Raw genomic sequence first — 20,284 nt, forward strand, 5'->3', positions numbered from 1 at the left:
AGACAATGATAGAGTTAACCATCCAAAACAATAATCAGATTCATGTTCAGTCTATTTCTTATCATTCTAAAAGTTCATGTCAAAATGACTGTTTGTCAGTAAATTAACTGTAAGTTTAAGGTAAGTTTGGATTAAGGTAAGGTGAGTTGCATTGATATTGAGTCGCATTTTTGGCTAGGGGTCAGTCGTATTAATTTGGAGACGCACTAATTTCCACATTTACAGTATTTGATACAATAATGACGGAACTCACCTCGTGACCAGACAAGTAAATCTCAGGTCCCTGCCACAAGGGGTCTGTTGTAACTTTCTGTACCACAAAGTACTTCAGTTGTTCTTGTAGTTTCACCATGAACTCCGTTCCTGTCATTCAGAAAAAGACGACACTTCATCTTATCAGTATTATTATTTTTACATAAACATGCCAAATTCAATGTCACATTGAAACCTAAATTATTAGAAATGTACATGAAATAAAATGTACATATAAATTACAACCATAACTGCATTAGCATATATTATCTGCCAATGGAAAACCTGGACAGTGACCATGATTACTTGCACAAAACTGAAAAAATCATTAGGCTAAAAAATATAGTTTGGGTTCTCAGGCACCGCCCGCATCATCATAAAGTCTGCCTCACGTTTCGTTTATATTTCCATTTCCAAAAAAATAAATAATCCTAATCCTCAAAAACAATGCGATCCATTATAGCACAGAGTTACTTCCCTTTACATGTGCACTGCTTTATTGTGTATCTCGTGTTGAGGTTATGGTGGCAATAAGAGCTTGTGTGTTTGTTTATGTAGGGAGGTCCTTTCGGTGGTTGATGGCATACAACTGTTTATTTGGTTACATAGTAAACTGAACAAGCAAGAAAGAAAAGAAAAACAGTCTATTTTCTGAAGTCACTGCCTGAGAACCAATTCTTTTATTTTTTTAATCATTATGAAACTCAGAAATTTCAGGACAGAAGTGAAATATATTAAAGCTAATTCATAAGCTACTTGCATGAAAATAAAAGGGTCTTATCATAATCCTGATGTTAAAAGTTGAACTTAAGTTGGTTCTAAGATTCAAATACTATAGAAGCCAAATCATTGATCTGATTCTCAGTTAATTTTTAACACTGATTAGGTGAGCTAATTCAAATTATCTTAGTGTGTTTCTAATCTCTCAAATACATCATGTACACCATAACATGGGGCAGGGTGGGCAAGTGGTCTAAAGCTGCAGCCTAGCAGGCAACAGGTGCTGAGGTCGTATCCCGCTAGTGACCGGGTTGGACCAACAATGTTTACAGGTCTTTATGGTGTTTTCACTACCCCTAGTGTACAGTACATACACCCAGACCCACTCGTCCGATGGTAGATGACTAGATGCTGGATACGCAAATACGTACATACATCCGTAGCCCAAGTGCCAAACCATGGTGTCAACCTAGGCAATCCCTGTGAGGAATCAAACCTGTGTGTTTGGTACGACAAGCTAACATTTGACCACTGGGCCACCACGCCCTGGCCTCTGTGACTAGCAATGAGATGCTATCTATGATACAGTGTATGTACTTCATTGTGCTATCCCAGTCATCCAACATACCTGGAGTGATACAGTTGGAGTCAAATCTCTTCTCAGTTGGCAAAACTTCTCCTTTTTCCTGCGCTTTCTTTATCAAATCTTCAGCTTCACGTGCTGATCTGGATTGGAAAAAAACTTTTATCAACACACATATCATATTCCCGATGCAAGCCTGTCCACTAGCCTATATCAATGCCCAGTTTCTACCCTTGAGTTGTGCCCCTTGTAATGAAAACACAATATCCAATCAGATCGCTGTCATCTTGTATGGTTTCATAAAGATGGTGACTACGATAGACAACGACCTAGTTGATCAGATAGCGAAAACATTCACGATTTCATCCCTGACAGACAAACACAGGCAATCGGCGAGGGGTTTAAAAAGACTTTGATCAAAAGGCTAGTGGACGTTGCCTCAAAAAGATGCCCATATTAAAGATACTGCTGACAAGTTTTCAAGCACATTTCTAGAATAAACATGGATGACACAAAATAAGTGTAAATAACCTCCTAGTTTTGATACTGTTGTTAGCAATATCACAGTTACACAATCGCAACCTAAATCCTGTTTTTGGTGGGATTTTTCTGTACTTTCCAGAATAAGGACAAAATAAAATCAAACTATCAAAACAAAAACATTACTGTTTCCCTAAAGGATGCCTCTGACACAGTAATTGCTAAGGGCCACTGCCTGATATTTTCCTTCTGTTATTGGTAATGGTACTAAGGCTTGGAACCAGTTGTGAGCTCGGAATCATGTGCTGGGTCGTTGTCGACACACCTTGTACACGTGGCACTACGATGTACCCGGGTACTTAGAGGAGTCTAAAAAGTACCCACAGAGTCTTAAAACCATAAATGAGTCTTTCACTGATGTCATGAACGGAACTGGTGATGTTTTAGAAGTCTCATGAAGAGTTGTTGCTGGGTACATTTAAGTGTGCAGGGTTGTTTAGAGACTGGGTACTTTTATATACCGTATTTTCTTGAGTATAGTGCTGACCCAAGTATAATGCGCGCCCCCTTCTAGTGGATTCAGTATTTTGGAAAAAAGATTTGTCGAATATTATGCGCAGAAAAAAATTACACCGTACCCCTTCAGGGAATTTCGGTAAACAAACGGGTGATAAGAAACTTGGGCAGTACTAATGTGAAATTTGAGTGTGAGTGAGTTAGTGGGTGAGTTGGGTTTAACACCGCTTTTAACAGTATTCCAGTTATATCATGGCTTCTCAGCTTTATGTGGGAGGAAAGCCCGAAATGATGCAGGTCTGAGATGTTTACCACTTTGATGAAACCAAAGAAAGAAATAATCAGGGCAAATGTGAGAATCAAACATGCAATATTAGGATTCAGTTGGCAGTGTCAAGTATGGCGCAATGGAGGAAAGTATGTATGTTTTTCACTACTAATTTTCACTAGTTTGGTGGAAACATTTATCAAAGAATACATTTAAGGTAAGAATCAACAGTTTTTACTCTGTGTGTGGTTGTGATCGATACTTGTATCGAGAAGCAAAAAAATTCACGATCCACCAATGTATTAGTGTATTGTCCCACGACTACTAAAGGATGCAACTCTGTACACAGCTGGTACAGCAAATTTTTACAAACCTGTAGAGGTTATGAATTCTCTGATGAAATCCTCCTTGGGGCACTTATTGCATTTTCCAGGCTACAGAAAATCTACATGACATGTTGTAACTATTTTGTTCCTAATCAAATATTACCACACAAAATTTTTTTACAAACCTGTAGAGGTTATGAATTCTCTGATGAAATCCTCCTTGGGGCACTTATTGCATTTTCCTTGCTCAAGAAAATCTACATGACATAGTTGTAACCATTTTCCTTAATAAAAAATGTTACCACACAAAAAACTTCGTTTTTGTATGATACACGACCACCCTTACGGGGCCTCACCCCCAACGGCGCCTCACGCTAGGGGGAGCAACTCTCACCCAAATCACTTTCCATATGTCAAATGCTGACGGAATGTGGGGAGGTGGGTGGCCGTGCCCCAAGGAAGATTTCATCAGAGAATTCATAACCTCTACAGGTTTGTAAAATTCTCTTTCTGATTAAATCCTCCTTCGGGCACTTATTGCATCAAGACAGACTCCCAAAGATAATCTAGGAAGTGGCATCTGTCAGCAACAGGCCTAAATAAATACATCGTATTTGATTATTCAACAGAATAAAATATTGAGTTCAATAAATGGAACCAACCTTATCGTGAGGCACCACCGTCGAAAGGCGGGGGCTAGAGACAGGGCGTGGTCGACCATATATTATGATAAAGCCTGTTTTTGCGGCTTGTCATAAGTTGAGAACTTGAAACACCTCCAACCCCCACCCCACCCCCCATCCCCCCACCCCCCACTTTTTTTGAACAAGTGATATAGGGGCGTAGATCACGAGAGACCATAACCAGGGCTGAGCTAGGCAAGAGGGTCCCCGAGGATCGAAGGAGTGCGTGTGCAAAATACGAGTATTATCGAGTAGTAAGGACTGATATTTATCGACCGCAGAAGATAAAATCCGGACCATTACTGAGCCGTATAACCGGAGGACTGTCTAAAATCTCGAATACTCAATCGGCTAGAGATTAGAACGTTGCCCAGTTCGGAGAACTGACTGACCAAACCAAGTACGCTCGCTTGAGTGTTTGTCGAGTTGGTAAGGTTTGATGAATCGTGCTCGGCTGGCTCCAAATAGCCGCGGAGCAGATCTGCTCAATTGGCAGAGCCGCGGCGTACGCTTTTGACGCAGTCACTGCTCTAACCTAATGAGCCTTCAACCTGGTAGGGGGGTCCCTGCCTGTAAGCGTATACGCTGTACAAATGGTTGAAACTATCCACCTCGAGATAGATTGTTTGCTCGCAGGTGAGCTAGCCTTCCTACCGCCATAACAGCAAAATAGTTGGTTATCCTTACGGACACCAATAGTTCTGCTGAAATAGGCCTTGAGGGTCGTGCGGACATCCAAGACATGAGCATGTCTGGCAGTGGTCCCCGACGAGGAAGGCTGTGAAAGAGCAGGTAGCTCAATGGGAGCCGTTCACGTGGAAGCATGTGCGACCCTTTGACGGTTAGAGTCCGGTAGTCGAAAACTGACTCTGTCCCGGTGATATTTATCGACCGCATGGAAGACAGTTATTTCGGGATCGGCTGACATAACACGAATGTCGCCTACCCGTCTGCCGGACATTACCACCACAAGAAACGCCGTCTCCCAGCTCAACAGCTGAAGAGAGAGAGACGATAGATCCCGAAAGGAAGGACCGGACAGCCAATCGAGAATGATTGACAAGTCCCAAGGGGGACTGGCGGTCGGATCCTGTCCACACCTGCTAAAAAGCGCTGCACTAATGGGTGTGCACGCAGAAGTGCCCCGTCGACAGGGATGTGAAAAGCTGCGATAGCTGTAGAGTACCCTCGGACTGTTGATGCAGCCAGGCCGTCATCTAGTCGCGACTGGAGAAACTCAAGCACGGATACGAGATCTGCAGAAAAAAAAAGATCTGCAATCCCTCTATCGACACACCAGGGCGCATAGCAGGCCTATCTATCGTACTGAACGTTTGTCGAATCCCTCCGCGAAGCCAGTATTGTGCAATTACAACTCTATAACTTCACAATGCGAGGTATTACGCCTTTGCAATGAAAGAGATGTACCATACATACAGTTTGGTCAGCCATGGTTCTTTCGAATGATCGATTTCTCTGATTTTTGTCTTGTGTGAAAAATCAACACGTCTGTCTCTTACAGATGACATAAGGAAAGTGATTTGGGTGAGAGTTGCTCCCCCTGGCGTGAGGCGCCGTTGGGGGTGAGGCCCCGTAAGGGTGGTCGTATATCATACAAAAACGAAGTTTTTTGTGTGGTAACATTTTTTATTAAGGAAAATGGTTACAACTATGTCATGTAGATTTTCTTGAGCAAGGAAAATGCAATAAGTGCCCCAAGAAGGATATAATCAGAAAGAGAAACAACGTTTTTTTGTGTATGATGTACGACCACCCAAACAGGGCCTCTCCCTATTTAGGCGCCAAACGCCAAGGGAAGCAACTCACACCCAATTCACTTTCCATATGTCTTCTTGCAGGTGGTATGTTGGGCGGTGGGTGGCCGTGCCCCCAGGAGGATTTCATCAGAGAATTCATAACCTCTACAGGTTTGTAAAATTCTCTTTCTGATTAAATCGTGTATCTCCACCGATGAGAGGCGGGGGCTGAAGACAGGGCATGGTCGGAACCAAAGTTGATAATTATACTTTAGTAAATATTGAGAACTCAAATACACCCCCCCACCCCCCTTTTTCTTCACCGTATACAAGTGAATTTTACGGGGACTTCGAAATCTATAGAGAATCCCTTAGTCAGGCTAGAGGGTCCCTGTAGTATCGAACGAGTGCTTTTGGAAACGAGTGGAGATCGTTGAGAGATGACGTCATAGATCGCCAGTTTCGTATAAAAAAAGGCGTCGTTCAGCCAAACTAATATATGACAGAGAACTTTACGATCACGAAGGCTCAATCGGCTAGAGACGTAGAGTTCTGTCCAGTGCGGAGTACTGCTTGACCGAACCGAGCACGCTCCTTAGAGTGTTTATCGAGTTGGTAATACTTGATGAACGTGCTCGGCTGGCTCCAAATAGCCGCTGAGCAGATCTCCTAAATGGGCAGAGCCGCGGTGTACGCTTTGGACCCCTTCAACCTTCAACCCCTCAGGGGGGTCCCTCCCTTTGTGTGTATAGGCCATACAAATAGTGTAGACAATCCACCTCGAAATAGACTGTTTGCTCGCAGGGGAGCCAGCCTTCCCACCGCCGTAACAGCAGAATAACTGATTATCCTTACGGATACCCATAGTTCTGCTGATATAGACCTTTAGAATCTTGAGGACATCCAAGACATGAGCATTTCTTGCAGAGGTCCCCGACGAGGAAGGCTGTGAAAGAGCAGGTAGCTCGATAGGAGCCGTCACGTGGAAAGCGTGTGCGACCTTGGGACGGTAAGAGTCCAGTAGGGGAATACTGACTCTGTCCCGGTGAAAGATGGTCAGCTCGGGATCGGCGGACATTGCGAGAATGTCGCCTACCCGTCTACCTCACGTCACCGCCACAAGGAACGCCGCCTTCCAGCTCAACAGCTGAAGGGAGAGAGACGACAGATCCCGAAAGGAAGGACCGGACCTGTCCACACCTGCTAGAAAACGCTGCATTAAAGGGTGCGCACCCAGAAGTGCCCCGTCGATAGGTATGTGAAAAGCTGCAATAGCCATGGAGCACCCCCTTACTGTCGATGCGGCCAAGCCGTCGTCTAGTCGCTACTGGAGGATCTCCAGGACAGCTACTAGATCTGCAGAAAAGGGATCTGCAACCCCCCTATCGACACACCATCGCGCATAGCAGGCCCATCTATCCTCATACTGAACGTTTGTCGAATCCCACCGCGAAGCCAGTATTGTGTCTGCAACTCATGCAGGAATACCGCTCTTCTGGAGGCAATAACTCCCCAGGTCGAGCCTCCAATCGTGAGGAGCGAGGATCCGGCGAGACAGAGCTGACGTTGACTACCCCCGGGAGATAAACAGGTATCACCCTGATGTCGTGGGTATCGCACCACAGGAGGAACTGCCACGTCTCTTTGAGGAGTGACGTAGACACCGTTCCCCCCTGCTTCCGGATGTAAGTCATCGCCATTTGGTTGTCCATATCTAGACGAACCACATGGCTCCGAAGCATATCCTGGAAGCGTTGGAACACCAACCTGACCGCTCTCAGTTCGAGGACATTGATGTGCAGTGAGATCTCTTGCTGGGACCACAGTCCCGATGCGGTGTGATCGTTCAGAACGCCTCCCCAGCCGGAAAGTGACGCGTCTGTTTGAACTGTGAGAGACGGAACGGGAGTGTCGAGGGGGAGCCCCCGGGACAGATTCCCGTCCTCGGTCCACCACTGAAGGTGTGTAATGAGCCATGTTGGGGTCCTCCGAGTTCGCCCATAGCTGGCGAACGCTTGTTGAATGGGTCGCATTCTTAAGCGCGCTCGCCAAACCCCATCTACTGTCGCCGCCATGTTGCCTAGCAACTGGAGCCAAGTACGAGCAGTGTGCCTGTTGGAGGTAAGGAACTGTAAGGTTACGCTCCTGACCTTGGCAATCCCTCTCTCTGTGTTGAAATTCGCCCCCAAGAAAGTCAGATTCTGAGCTGGGGTCAGATCCGACTTCTTTAAATTGACTATCCACCCGAGCGTAATTAGAATGTCTAACACCTCTTGTGTAGCCATCTGGCTCATGTGGTGAGATAGTGCACGTAGTAAGCAGTCGTCGAGGTACGGGTGACATAACCGACCTTTCGATCTGGCCACTTGGGCAGGAATCAACATCAGCTTGGTGAACACCTCTGGGGCCGTAGAGATCCCGAAGAGTAGAACCCGAAACTGATAACACCCCCAGTCGAAAGAAAACCTTAGGTATTTCTTGAATTCGGGGTGTATGGGTACGTGGAGGTAGGCGTCTTTGAGGTCTATTGACGTCAGCCATTCCCCTGTCTCTACAGCGGAGATCACTGCGCGCAGTGTCTCCATCTTGAAGGACGGTACCTCTATTAATTTGTTTAGCCTTCTTAAGTTCTTTTTTGGTGACAAGGAAATACGTCAAGTAATAACCCTCGTTTCCCTGTCCCAAGGGTACTGGTTCTATAGCTGCCTTCTGTAGAAGTGCTACGACCTTGGCCCTTAGTATTTCTGCCTTCTCTCGGGTAGCGGGCACTGGGGTGTGCCTTATCCCGGAGAAGGGTGGCGGAGGAAGTCTCCATTGAGGCAAGTGGCCCTGAGTGTGGACAGGACCCAGGGGTTGGATGTTACCTTCTCCAATTCCAACAGGAATAGAGTAAGGCGGCCGGCTACGGGGACTGCTGGCTTGAGGGAGTGAATCCAGACAGTAGACAGTTCTGCGACTGGTCTTTGTGGGTTCACCAGGGGCGCCCCGACGGTTACTGGGAACCCTGTGGGTTCCCTTCACCTCGAAAAGGCTGCTGGGATTTACCCGCACCTCGGCCCAGCCTTTGCCTTTCTTGCCCCTCCCCGAGCCCCTGCCTGATGGAAGCGGCTGCTTCCAGGAAGGCTTGGGTTGCCGAGCCGGCGTCTCGACATGGGAGGAGTCAAGTGGGGATGGCTGTTTGCGGGGCTTACTAGGCACTTCCAACAAGGCTTTTGAATCCTTGATGGAGGCGTAGAGCTCCGCGGCCTCCCGAACTACCTGCTGCGCCCCCGGGAAAAGGGTAGAACCCATCGGAAAGGGGAGCGCCAGTAGCTCTTGGCGTGTGGATGCTGAATACTTAGATACAGACATCCATAGCCTGCGCATGCCCATGATTGCGCACATCATTTGGGAGGCACAACTACGTATAGCGTCCCTCTCCAAATGACTGTGGACGTCAGTGAGTTGCCTGGCTAACTCAGATGAGTCGCCCTCTCCCACCGGCTCCCTCTTCACCGCAGAAAGGTATGCTGAGTGGGCCGTAATCCGAAGCTGTTGGCCGGCATTACGGAACTGCTCCTCGAAGCAGACGTAAGCCGCCTTCAGCTCGGTGCCACAGATTGGGAAGGGAGGCAATCGCCGGCCCTGCTTGGCCTAAGCCAAAATGGGGGTCACCGAGGTCCAAACGCACCTCGAAATCCCGGTCCTCTGCCATAGGGGAGGGGAGGTCGAACTTTTTTCGGTTACCCGACAACAGAGGATCGATGACCTCGTGCGCCAACGATGACAGAATACGGAGTCGCACCTGGGGCGGCTTGCAAGGCGCAAACGCGTCCCCCGGAAGGCGAAACTCAGACGAGACCGACTCGGGAGCGTGGGCAGCCACCTGCGGCAGTACCTGGACAATTTTGTCCCGTACGAGTCACAGAGACGAAGCGAAGGAAAACCCTGCAGGGGTCTCCGAGCCTTCCTCTCCCTCCTCAATCGACTCCTCATCCCTAGTCTCCGAGCCGAAGGTTAACTCCGACTCCTCAACCCGGGAGGAAGTAGACGGTATCGGGAGCGAACACTCGAAGGCTGTCCCCGGCCCGAAGCCGAATCCTGGTCCCGGGGTGCTTGGGGTTCGAAAGAACCCACCTGACCACTGGGCACGGAACCACAGGTCGAAGCCTTGGCCTCCAGCTCCGCCTGGAAAACAGGTGAGGAGGAAGTGAACGGGACGGCGCCCGCCACCCCTCTGCTGGAGAGCGATCTCGATCCCGAGCCTAAGCCCGGTCTCGAGTCGTCCCCGAGGCCAAGCGACCTGCCACGGCCGACGCCGGGCATTCCACAAGGCCCCGAGGCCGCTTCCGACACCCGATATTCGGGAAGCCCCACCCGTAACTCCTCGCAGAGCTGGGACTTGACCTCCTCGAACATGGATGTCATCTGCGACCTCAAGATGGCAGAAATATCCGCCAGATTAACAGAAGGTGCTGGTGTAGGTGACTGTTCTACGGGAACCCTACTAGCCTGATACCCCGACTTCTTAAGCTCCTTATTGCTGGAGACCGAGGAAGAAGATGCGGGACCTTTACCCTTATTACCCCTACCCTTACCCCCTTTACTTTTGGAAGGGGGGGGGACTGACTTATCCCTTATATCTGCCCCCGCCTTGAGAAGTCTCTTGTAGTGCAAAAGATCGTCATTGGCGATTCTTGGACGCCTTGGGGGTGAAGCTGAGACAGACCGGGCAAGCTTGGTCATCGTGACCTAGTTCCGCTAGGCAGCGAAAACACTTGTCATGATTGTCCAGAGTGGGGATACTGGCTTCACAGCCGGAACACAATTTGAAGGCCTGTAAGAGACCGTAATTTATTTGAGCCGGTGTGCATGTATGTTTCAAGTATAAGTGCAAGAGATATAACAGAAACAAACATTAAGGTGCCGTGCAAAGGCGTAATGTAATATACGATATAATATATATACATTATAAAGGAGCAAGTAATTTTATAAAATACAAGCTTCTGACGTCCGATATACGGAGAAAGCCTGAGTTAATTTATTGAGACGTTAAGGGTCTCTTATAATTTAGAACTTCAGGTTATAATAGGAAATACGAAGTTTACATTGCAATGATAATGAACAACCATGTCGTTTTTATAAACGATCATGAGTTAGAGTATCAAAAAACAATGATGACTACCAAGCGGCGGTCATTACAATTGAATGGACGTGCCACGTACCCATGGACGCCGAATTTACATGGCGCCAAAATAGGGAGAGGCCCTGTTTGGGTGGTCGTACATCATACACAAAAAAACGTTGTTTTTTTAGTGCGGTAATATTTTATTAGGAACAAAATAGTTACAACATGTCATGTAGATTTTCTGTAGCCTGGAAAATGCAATAAGTGCCCCAAGGAGGATCTAATCAGAAAGAGAATCTTGTTCCCTAAAACTTGGCCACCTGTGCCTCCATGTTCAAAGTAATAGCCATACATTCTTGCTGATGTGGCAGCACAATTGTCACAGCAGACATGTCATAAGAATAGTACAGGTTTACTGGGAATGCAGGGGAGACACCATTGGCTAATCTAAATAGTCCACACCTCATCCAGGGGGGGGGAACTTCATGTGGTTTATGAACATAAATAAATTTAGGGAGAGAAAAACTGGCCACATGTGACAAGAGAACATATTCTGACCCAGTGCTCAGTAGCAGAAAGGCATTGGACAAGCTAGGTTAATGCATGGCTTGAGACCTGTGTACATTGCACATGCATGATATGTGTGCATGTTCCGTATTTACCTGAATCGTCGCCCCCGCTGCTGGTTCATCTTTGCCCTAGGAGCAACACCATCAACAGCCATGTAGAAAACTTTCCTTGGTTTTATGATGCGAAACAAAAACTGAAAAAGAATCATGTCAGATGGCTGTTTGGAAGTTTCTACAGAATTATAAATTTTACATTAAATTGTATATTTATAATACTTATCCTATCTCACGCTATGCATTACTCCTCCTTCTTTCAATCCTATGTGGAAACATGCTTGAACAAAAGATTCCAGCTTCTAAAAACAATTAACCCGAACACGGACCTGATCACATGACTATCTCTGCCATATCACTCTCCCTCTTAGAGCTGACAGGCTAGAGGAGCTGTGATGGGATGGCCAGGTGGGCATATAGCGTGTGAGATAGGATAAGTATTATAAATATACAATTCATAAAAAGTTTAACTTATCCTATCTCAGACGATGCAATATCATGCGGTCGGACTGCGGGGCGCAGATCCCCTAGCCTAACAGTGACAAAAACAGTAGTTACAACACTGTCGCATGTCATAAAGACAAGAACTTGTGAGTGGGTAGAACACCATATTAAGCAATGTATCACCTTAACAACCTGACATCAGGTATAATACGCGTCATGTTTTCATGTAGGACATTGATAAATGATCAACAGCACAGCTATAAATATTCTATTAGCTTGCGACTAATGAAAATTTATCTCGTTCTGTTCCTATTCACTTCAATCATGTCAACTGTGTTGTAGATGTTACCACCAGGAGACAGCTAATAAAAAAATATCTACACCTCCACAGGGTGGCGATGAAAAAGAGAATGTGGCAGAGGTAGCCATGTGATCAAGTTGTGTAGGTAGCTATGCACGGGATTATATGCCGTGACCCATTTGTTTGGATACTGACCATGCTGAAGCTGGGATGTGTTCTGGTTCCTTGTTTCTTAGAAGCTGTAAAAGCTTTGTTCAAGCACGTTTCCACAGACGAAATGCATAGTGTGAGATAGGATAAGTCTTAAAATTTCATACATCAGATCTATCCAAGTGAATGTTGCTTTATATTGCATCAGCAAATTTGCAGCAACATGTAAACCTGACATTTGTAAAATAGCATTCTCTTTGGATAGATGGCATATACTTACTTTGGTTAACATGCTTAACAAACATATTTCCTAATAACATATTTCCTAATAACATATTTCCAAATAACATATTTCCTAATTTACAAATAAGTTTACCATATTTTAGAATACATTGCAATGTCATTATCATGATGATATGTGCATATTGAAGTAGTATTTAAGTACTAATGGACAGTCCTTACCTCAATATAATGAAAAATATCAGAGAATATTTTCTCTTCTGTGATTCTGAAATGTGGGTTGTCATCTTCTGGATGTGAACAAATATGTATGATGCCATTCATGTCCAGGTACAGGTTATCAAACTCTGGAATCTGAAACACACAAACAATCAGGTCTTTGTAGTACATCTGTCAATGGTTGGAAATACCTACCTACCTACCTACCTACCTACCCAACTACCTACCTACCCACCTACCTACCTACCCACCCAACTACCTACCTACCCACCCAACTACCTACCTACCCACCTACCCACCCAACTACCTACCTACCCACCTACCTACCTACCCGACCAACCACCATGTGCTAATTTCTAATCTTGCATGGAACCACATGGTGCCTTCACCTTTATCATTGTATACTACTCAAAAGAAGTTAAAGAACATCCGATTCTTTCATATTAGTTTATACTACTATGCTGATTAGCTATAGTAAAATGAAAGAATTGGGTGTTCTTTAACTTCTTTCGAGTAGCATATATATCTAGCCAAGACTCACTTAATACATGGAAAAAGGCAAGTGATAATCTGGTTATCCTTTACCCAGAAACTAAAAGAAAGATTAACATCATTTTCATATATATTGAAATGTTGTGGCATCAATCCATGACAAGATATTGGAAATTCACCAGATATCTTGGAAGTGGTGTGTTAACCATGTTCAAGATTTCTCTAAGACATTAAACTAATTGTCCCTAGTTTTCTTTTGTATTCAATATATTTTGACTCCCTTGCATGCACTGATCAGTATACAAGACATACAGGTACACAAGCTAAAAAGGGCAAGATTGGGTAATTACGCAGAGGGTCAAAATTATTGTGGGGGTGGTTTTGTTTCATACATACTGTATTTAGCTTTAGTCCACTAGTCCATATAATAATAACATATAGCAAAATCCTTAAAAAGGGCAAATATCTACTAGTCGTTATGATACCATAATTATTGGGCAGTTTGGCAAGGACTATAGGATTAGTGCCAATTTCTAAGCTGATATTTTACGTATAGGATAAAACACGTCCGAGGGTTGTTATATTTAAAACCTGCATCCCGAGGGATTTTCCGAGGGAAAGGGTTTTAAATATCACTAACAAAACAAAAAAAAAAGACACTTAAAACAACATTTATCAACATTTGTATGTTTCGAACATACTTTCCATGAACATTAGGAAACGGGCGTAAAATATGTTGCTGGCATACGGATCTTGAAAAGGACATCCTAAAAACATTGTGATTTATCAGCGCCACTCATTGGGCTACAGATACAAAGGTTGCGTGTTCGATCCTCGGGAATATAAAGAAAATATTTGTCATTTGATTTTACATTTCATTACATGTTACAATCTGAAACGAAGTTGTATAAATAAAATACCCGGGACATTATATAAAATCCATCAGATATTATAACACATTATATAGCAAATATGACTTGAATATCCCAGGGACATTACAGCGTCCCTGTTAATGAGATTTAACCTGACCAGAGGACAATAGGATGACGTCACTGGAGGTTTATAAGCATATATTCAGGAGAACATGGATATTACAAACTACAAGGGACCGGAGAAATCAGTTTTGTTATATACGTTGTTCCTTTTACACGTTTTTGCTCGGAAACGTCCGCCATCTTGGATCAAACAAAACACAATCCACATAATTGCAGCATTGACAGGTAATAGCAGTGATCACTTCTCAGTTTACACGTCCCTTATTAGTGGTATTAGGGCTTGTCAGGGATCAGATATCAGTTCGCGATATCCGTTATTTCGCTGTAGAGAGTTCGTTACGTATGTTAATTCTACATAAAAGTATATAAGAGATAAATCAGGGACTTTTTAACAGTTTGTTGTATCCATCTGTTCGCTCTATCCGTGTTTATTATATCTGTGTTCTACAGCTTATCTGGAGCTCTCAGACTATAATGTTAGTCAATTCTTACCAGAAGGAGCTATTTGGAAACTATTTTGTTCATAAACCCCGATAGGGGCCTGAAAGGAGATTAACGAGTCATGGGCTGGGGTAAACATGGTAATAGTTCCAAGATACAGATGTATTGCGGAAAGAAGCGAAAAACAATACACTCTCACCATGCTCGCATTTGACCTTCATATTTCAATACTGTTCTATCAATTCATTAAAAACACTCATAATTCAATTTTAACTGCATCTATTATTTTTCAGGGGAGTAATATTCAAAGATAAAACATTAAAAGTGGTATCACACTCTCACTTGGCACAATTATCATTACTGCATACATTTTTATGGGAAGTCATTTTCTCAGATAAATATGATATCAGCAAAATATACACATGGCATAATATTTATAAATTTTGAATTAACCATCATGTGAATCAGCAAGCTGTCACCTTTTATTAGTTCTAGTGGTACAAAAAAGTATCTATTTTGTGTAAAACATCACATTCATCATGTTCACGAAGTCCTCTTTCCGAGAAATTATTCAGAATGGCTGATTGATCCTGATCATGCTGAATCAGTTGACAAATTTTATCATTAATCTATATAAATATTAATTCTTATCATGCTGATCTGTTAACATTCTCCTGTTCATAATTCAATATCTGCACACTATTGATTAATAAAAATAATGACACGGCAATGTAGCTCACCTGGATATGAAGTCAAGATTTTAAATTGTCAAAAACAGCCACTTAGTGAAAGTTGCCAGCATTGATCATGTTGACAATTAAATATTTTCTTTATAAATATTGACAGAGCTCCAGATAAGCTGCGTATCAGAAATGCAGAAATACGCAGTAAAATAAAATCCAAGCGTATCAAATTCGCAACGAACATTACAGATAAGCTACAAAATTAAAACTTGTGCGTATCCTCAAAATATTGTGAAGTAACCCTGCGTAGTCTATTAGCAAATCAGCAACTTATTTTGAAATTATAAACAGGCATTCCGTCAACCTTGCCAAACTCCACGATGACAGTTACATAATGATCATTTGCCATCACATATTCGTGTGGAAGTATTGTGGTATTTTTTATTCCTATAAAGCTCTCGAACCGACCCGACACCAGTTTGCAGGGACCAGATGAATAGTGTTTTTAAATATTTAACTTAAATACAGTGGTTCCTCGCTACAACGCTAACAATGGGGTCCAAATAATTGGTGGGCGTTACAGACGATGAGCCGTTTAACCGAGGCGGGGGAGTGCGCTCAGTGGTCCCTCGCAACAACGCTACCAATGGGGTCCAAATAATTGGTGGGCATTATAGACGATGAGCCGTTTAACCGAGGCCGAGGCGGGGGAGCGCACTCGGCAAATCTCACGATTTTCACCTTGTCTCGCACATTGCAATGATACAAGTTGTTTACCATTCATAGTGTAAAAATATATATCCATTATGTTTTCGCCGTTTGTTATTATTTTCAAGCCTTAACTGTCACATTCAATGTGAATGTACCGTATATCGCTGTGTATAAGGCGACCCCACGTATAAGACGACCCCCCTGTACACGCCTCCAAAATCAACCCCAAATCCTATACTCTGTGTATAAGGCGACCTGGAATGAAGCACATCACAAGTGCGCACACAAACCTTATATATGCAATAACTATTTCTTGTTTATCTTAATACAACTGTAAAAACAGCGGGAATTGGTTTCAGCTTCACCGGTTATCACATGTTAGGTCACATGTGCAATATGCAAATGATTACCGGTACTTCCGGCTCTCTACTCACGGATGTTGATTTTTTTACCGTGTCAGCTGATTTGACAATCTGGATCGAGGCGAGGGTCATTTCAACTTTATTTGCAGAAATTATTAAACTTTATTCAAGGAAAAGATATGCAAATCATGTTTATGTATAGAAATAGTTATTGGAACAGTTATTTAGGACAAAATGCGAAGTTTTATAGCCAAATGCTGGGCTGGCTATCGGACGCCGGTTGACATCGCCAGTGGAAAAAAATGTGAGATCTTCGAATCCGTGTATAAGACGACTCCCCTTCCCTCCCTCATTTTAGGTACGAAAAACTCGCCTTATACACAGCGATATACGGTAGTCTACTTACATGAAAATATCAATCGATAATGGTAGTAACAGACGCTATGAGTGAAGAGCCAATCACAATTCATTACACAAGTACAGAGTGTTTCAGTGGCATTGATTGGTCATGTTGCTTAAAATACGGAAAACGAGAGTTTTGACCAGCACTATGCGCATTCATACACATTCATGCAAATATAGATACACATTCAAGCCAGATTAAATGGTTTGATACGATTACTTGTTCCGAATCAAAGGGAATGACCGCCGTGTTGTGACAGCAACTACATGTGAGTTGACAGTGTCGCCTCAAATTGGATTGCCCACTAATTAAGAAATAAACTTGTGGTTCTCTTTTATTGCATGCATGCGCTTCTAAGATCAAAGGATGTATAGTGTGAAAAGTTAACTACAGTGATCCCTCTCTATTGGGCTCTTTGATAAAGCGCTACCTCGGTAACTACGTGTGTTTATGTACACTTTTAATACTGAGAGTTTTACACAGCCATGATTGCATTGTTGTTCATTGTTCATTTGCACATAACGCTTCTCATTGCATAATCAACCGTTTATCGCTGAATGGAGTTCTAATAATCTGTTTGAAAACATCAGCGGCAAGTCCCGGAAATACGATTGTTCTACTAGTTAACTTTTCACACTATACATCCTTTGATCTTAGAAGCGCATGCATGCAATAAAAGAGAACCACAAGCAAAGTTTATTTTCTTAATCATCGTCTATAATGCCCACCAATTATTTGGAGCCTATTGGTAGCGTTGTTGCGAGGGACCAGTGAGCGCACTCTCCCGCCTCGGCCTCGGTTAAACGGCTTATCGTCTATAACGCCCACATTGGTAGCGTTGTAGCGAGGGACCACTGTATGTTGATTGATTAATTACTGTAATCTTGCACAGTGGATTTGTCAAAAGAAAGTGATTGTATTTGTAGGTTTATTAAAGCAGACGGAATATACACATATCTGGGCTTGAAGTGCCTATGTAAAAACAACATACTTTGTTCAAAGGAAAGGATCAGCTGATAATACGTTGACTGATTGCTCATTGTTATCAACCTCAATGGATATTTTTAAGAAAGTGGACATCATGAAAATAGTTGTCACGTGTGCTATCTCAGCTGACCATTAGACACCTATGTGAAACACCAGAACCAAACTTAAGTGATCAGTTGAGAGAAGAACACGGGTTATTATCTTAAAATATCCTGAAAGACTACATATATATTAAAATATAAGACATCGAAAAAGTTTCTTTGAACAGCTTCAGATGTACAGGATATTTTTCCTTTACATGGATATTGATGGATACATTCCTAGACCAAGGTAACTGCTTGATATACCGCGTATGAGCCGAAATTTTGAGGACCAGAAAAAATCAAACTGGAGAAGCCTGTGAGTAAATGATGGTCATTCCATGTGTTCATAGTATGATAGATTATTTAATTCAATTGGATTAACATACAATAGTGGTGTAAAGGGGGTTATAAAAGTTGGTATATTTTTACTGACTGACAATCTCATCATGAGTTTGAAACGAAAACGCCATGCTTACGATGCTGAATTCAAACTGCGAGTCTTCGCTCTAGCTGATATATTTTTTCACGGGTTCATAATTCTATATACACCGATTCACAAAATGGAGTTTCGTTGTTGATGGCAGCATATATAACGATCATTATGAGATTAAAAAAACGTAAGCGAAACAGCTTCCCACATTATGAAAGTGGATGACTGGTTTATTAAATCTTTATTAGAAATAATAATGACTTTTTCAATATAATTACAACGTTTTTCATCTTATATTTTATAATATCTGCGAGTACCGGCACACGTCTTGCAGTCCGACTTCGCAGTGTTTTTTGCCTTTCACTTCCTGGTTCGGCTTATCTGCGGGTCATATCATTTTCTCTCGTATTTCAATGGTCAAGTTAGCACCTCGGCTTATCTACGGGGTCGGCTGATCCGCGGTCATATACGGTACTTTTGTCGGTTGTAATTACGATATTCGCATGTTGTTTTCATTCATTTGCTGTTTCAAGAACACAGGAGGCCGCAACGGTGACTGATCAAATTGTTCCATACGTAAATCTGGCAATAGCAATCAGATTTCAAAAGTGCTTCTCTTATGGTTATTATTAGTTTAAATATACATGGTAAAAGTTGCAACTACAGATATTGGAAGATATTATTTCTGATAAAATCATAGTTTCAGATACAATTCATCCTATCACTGTATCAAAATTCTTTGAAGTTACAACTTACATTATTGGGTAGGCCTATTTTGTTCATCGAATCACTGGTAGATTGGTATAGAAAATGTGCTTACAGCTGATTGCTACTTCTGGCTTAGTTGACGAGAACATACACACGGTAATCTGTATTTCTACGAATAGAGAAATGCCTAGCAAAATAGAAAATATGGTAAATCATCATTTTTATTAAACAAGTTTGTTATCACCTGTTTGTTTACCTGAATTCTCTAAAGGTATACTATGTACTTTTTGACTGTGTATAATATGTTGTTGACCAATAACTTCCCCTTTTAAGTTGTGCATGCATTAATCAGCAACAAAAACACTTGTCAGTTTTACTACAGCTCTTGATTGTATATCATTTGTTATGATATACAGCTTCTCATTTTTTTATCCTCCGATAGGTGTCGCTACGTGGAGGAGCACAAAACACAAGTCAAATCAGTCAAGATTATATTCCATAATACGCAAATTTTAAATCCACTACGAAAAAGCTTTTCCATTTCAATACTTTCAAAGTTGGAGTGTTCTTTCCCTTTAATGACAAATACTACATATTTGTTAAAAATGTGGCCCTGAGGGATGTCACTGATGAGGTTACGCCACTCTATAATGGAACTTCGATTTTGGAGTAATTGTCATAATTATCATGCTTATGAGTACTGACAATCAAAATGATTCTCTGTTGTGCAACACCTCTGGTTTAAACCATTCTCACAGATAATATTCCCATTGTTAAATGAAAGAAAGTTTATGAATAAAAGGAATGTCTCCTCATAAAAATATATATCTGAGTGTCCATTCCCCAGCATCAATCGTACATCATGACATCATACCATCGAACTATATTTATCAAATATGCTAAACGCTTTCACAACAGACGTCGCCTGCCTATTGCAAACTGCTTACTTGGAATTCTTTGACAGTTTCGCTGAGACATGGATAGCGCTCGCTCATCCATCTGTAAAACTTTGGGACACCCATGTTGCAAACTTGATCTTTGTTGTAACAAGACTAGAAAATCCTGTAAAATAACTAAAACGTTGGCACAAGTTGTTTATAAACAATATAAACAAATGCTACAGTAAGGTTATCATTTTCTCTTCTAAAGTCTCGTCCCTCTCAAAGTCTCGCAGATCGATGTGGGTACTATATGTTTACAACTAATTACCAATGAAATAAACTATACTTAAGATATGAGTTTGATATGACCTTTGTTGGAAGTATTATTTATTAGCAAACTCTAGCTGTGTGCATTTAATATATTAACTGTAAAGATGTA

The 20,284-nt window shown here is 42.6% G+C and overlaps 1 protein-coding gene across 1 annotated transcript in view; it reads right to left on the reverse strand.

The window, feature by feature from the left end:
* LOC139470805 (5'-3' exoribonuclease 1-like) overlaps positions 1-20,116 on the reverse strand; it is a 76,546-nt gene extending 56,430 nt beyond the window's left edge. The window contains exons 1-5 of the mRNA XM_071253095.1: positions 19,912-20,116; positions 12,673-12,804; positions 11,355-11,455; positions 1,601-1,698; positions 254-363 (exon numbers count right to left, since the gene is read on the reverse strand). Of these exons, the coding sequence (XP_071109196.1) occupies positions 254-363; positions 1,601-1,698; positions 11,355-11,455; positions 12,673-12,804; positions 19,912-19,986 (516 nt within the window). The 5' untranslated portion in view covers positions 19,987-20,116. The remainder of the gene's footprint in view (positions 1-253; positions 364-1,600; positions 1,699-11,354; positions 11,456-12,672; positions 12,805-19,911) is intronic.
* Positions 20,117-20,284: the final 168 nt, after the last annotated feature.

The sequence above is a fragment of the Haliotis cracherodii genome, unplaced genomic scaffold (genome assembly GCF_022045235.1).
Source record: "Haliotis cracherodii isolate W230 unplaced genomic scaffold, xgHalCrac1.p SCAF_21, whole genome shotgun sequence".
NCBI lineage: Eukaryota > Metazoa > Mollusca > Gastropoda > Lepetellida > Haliotidae > Haliotis > Haliotis cracherodii.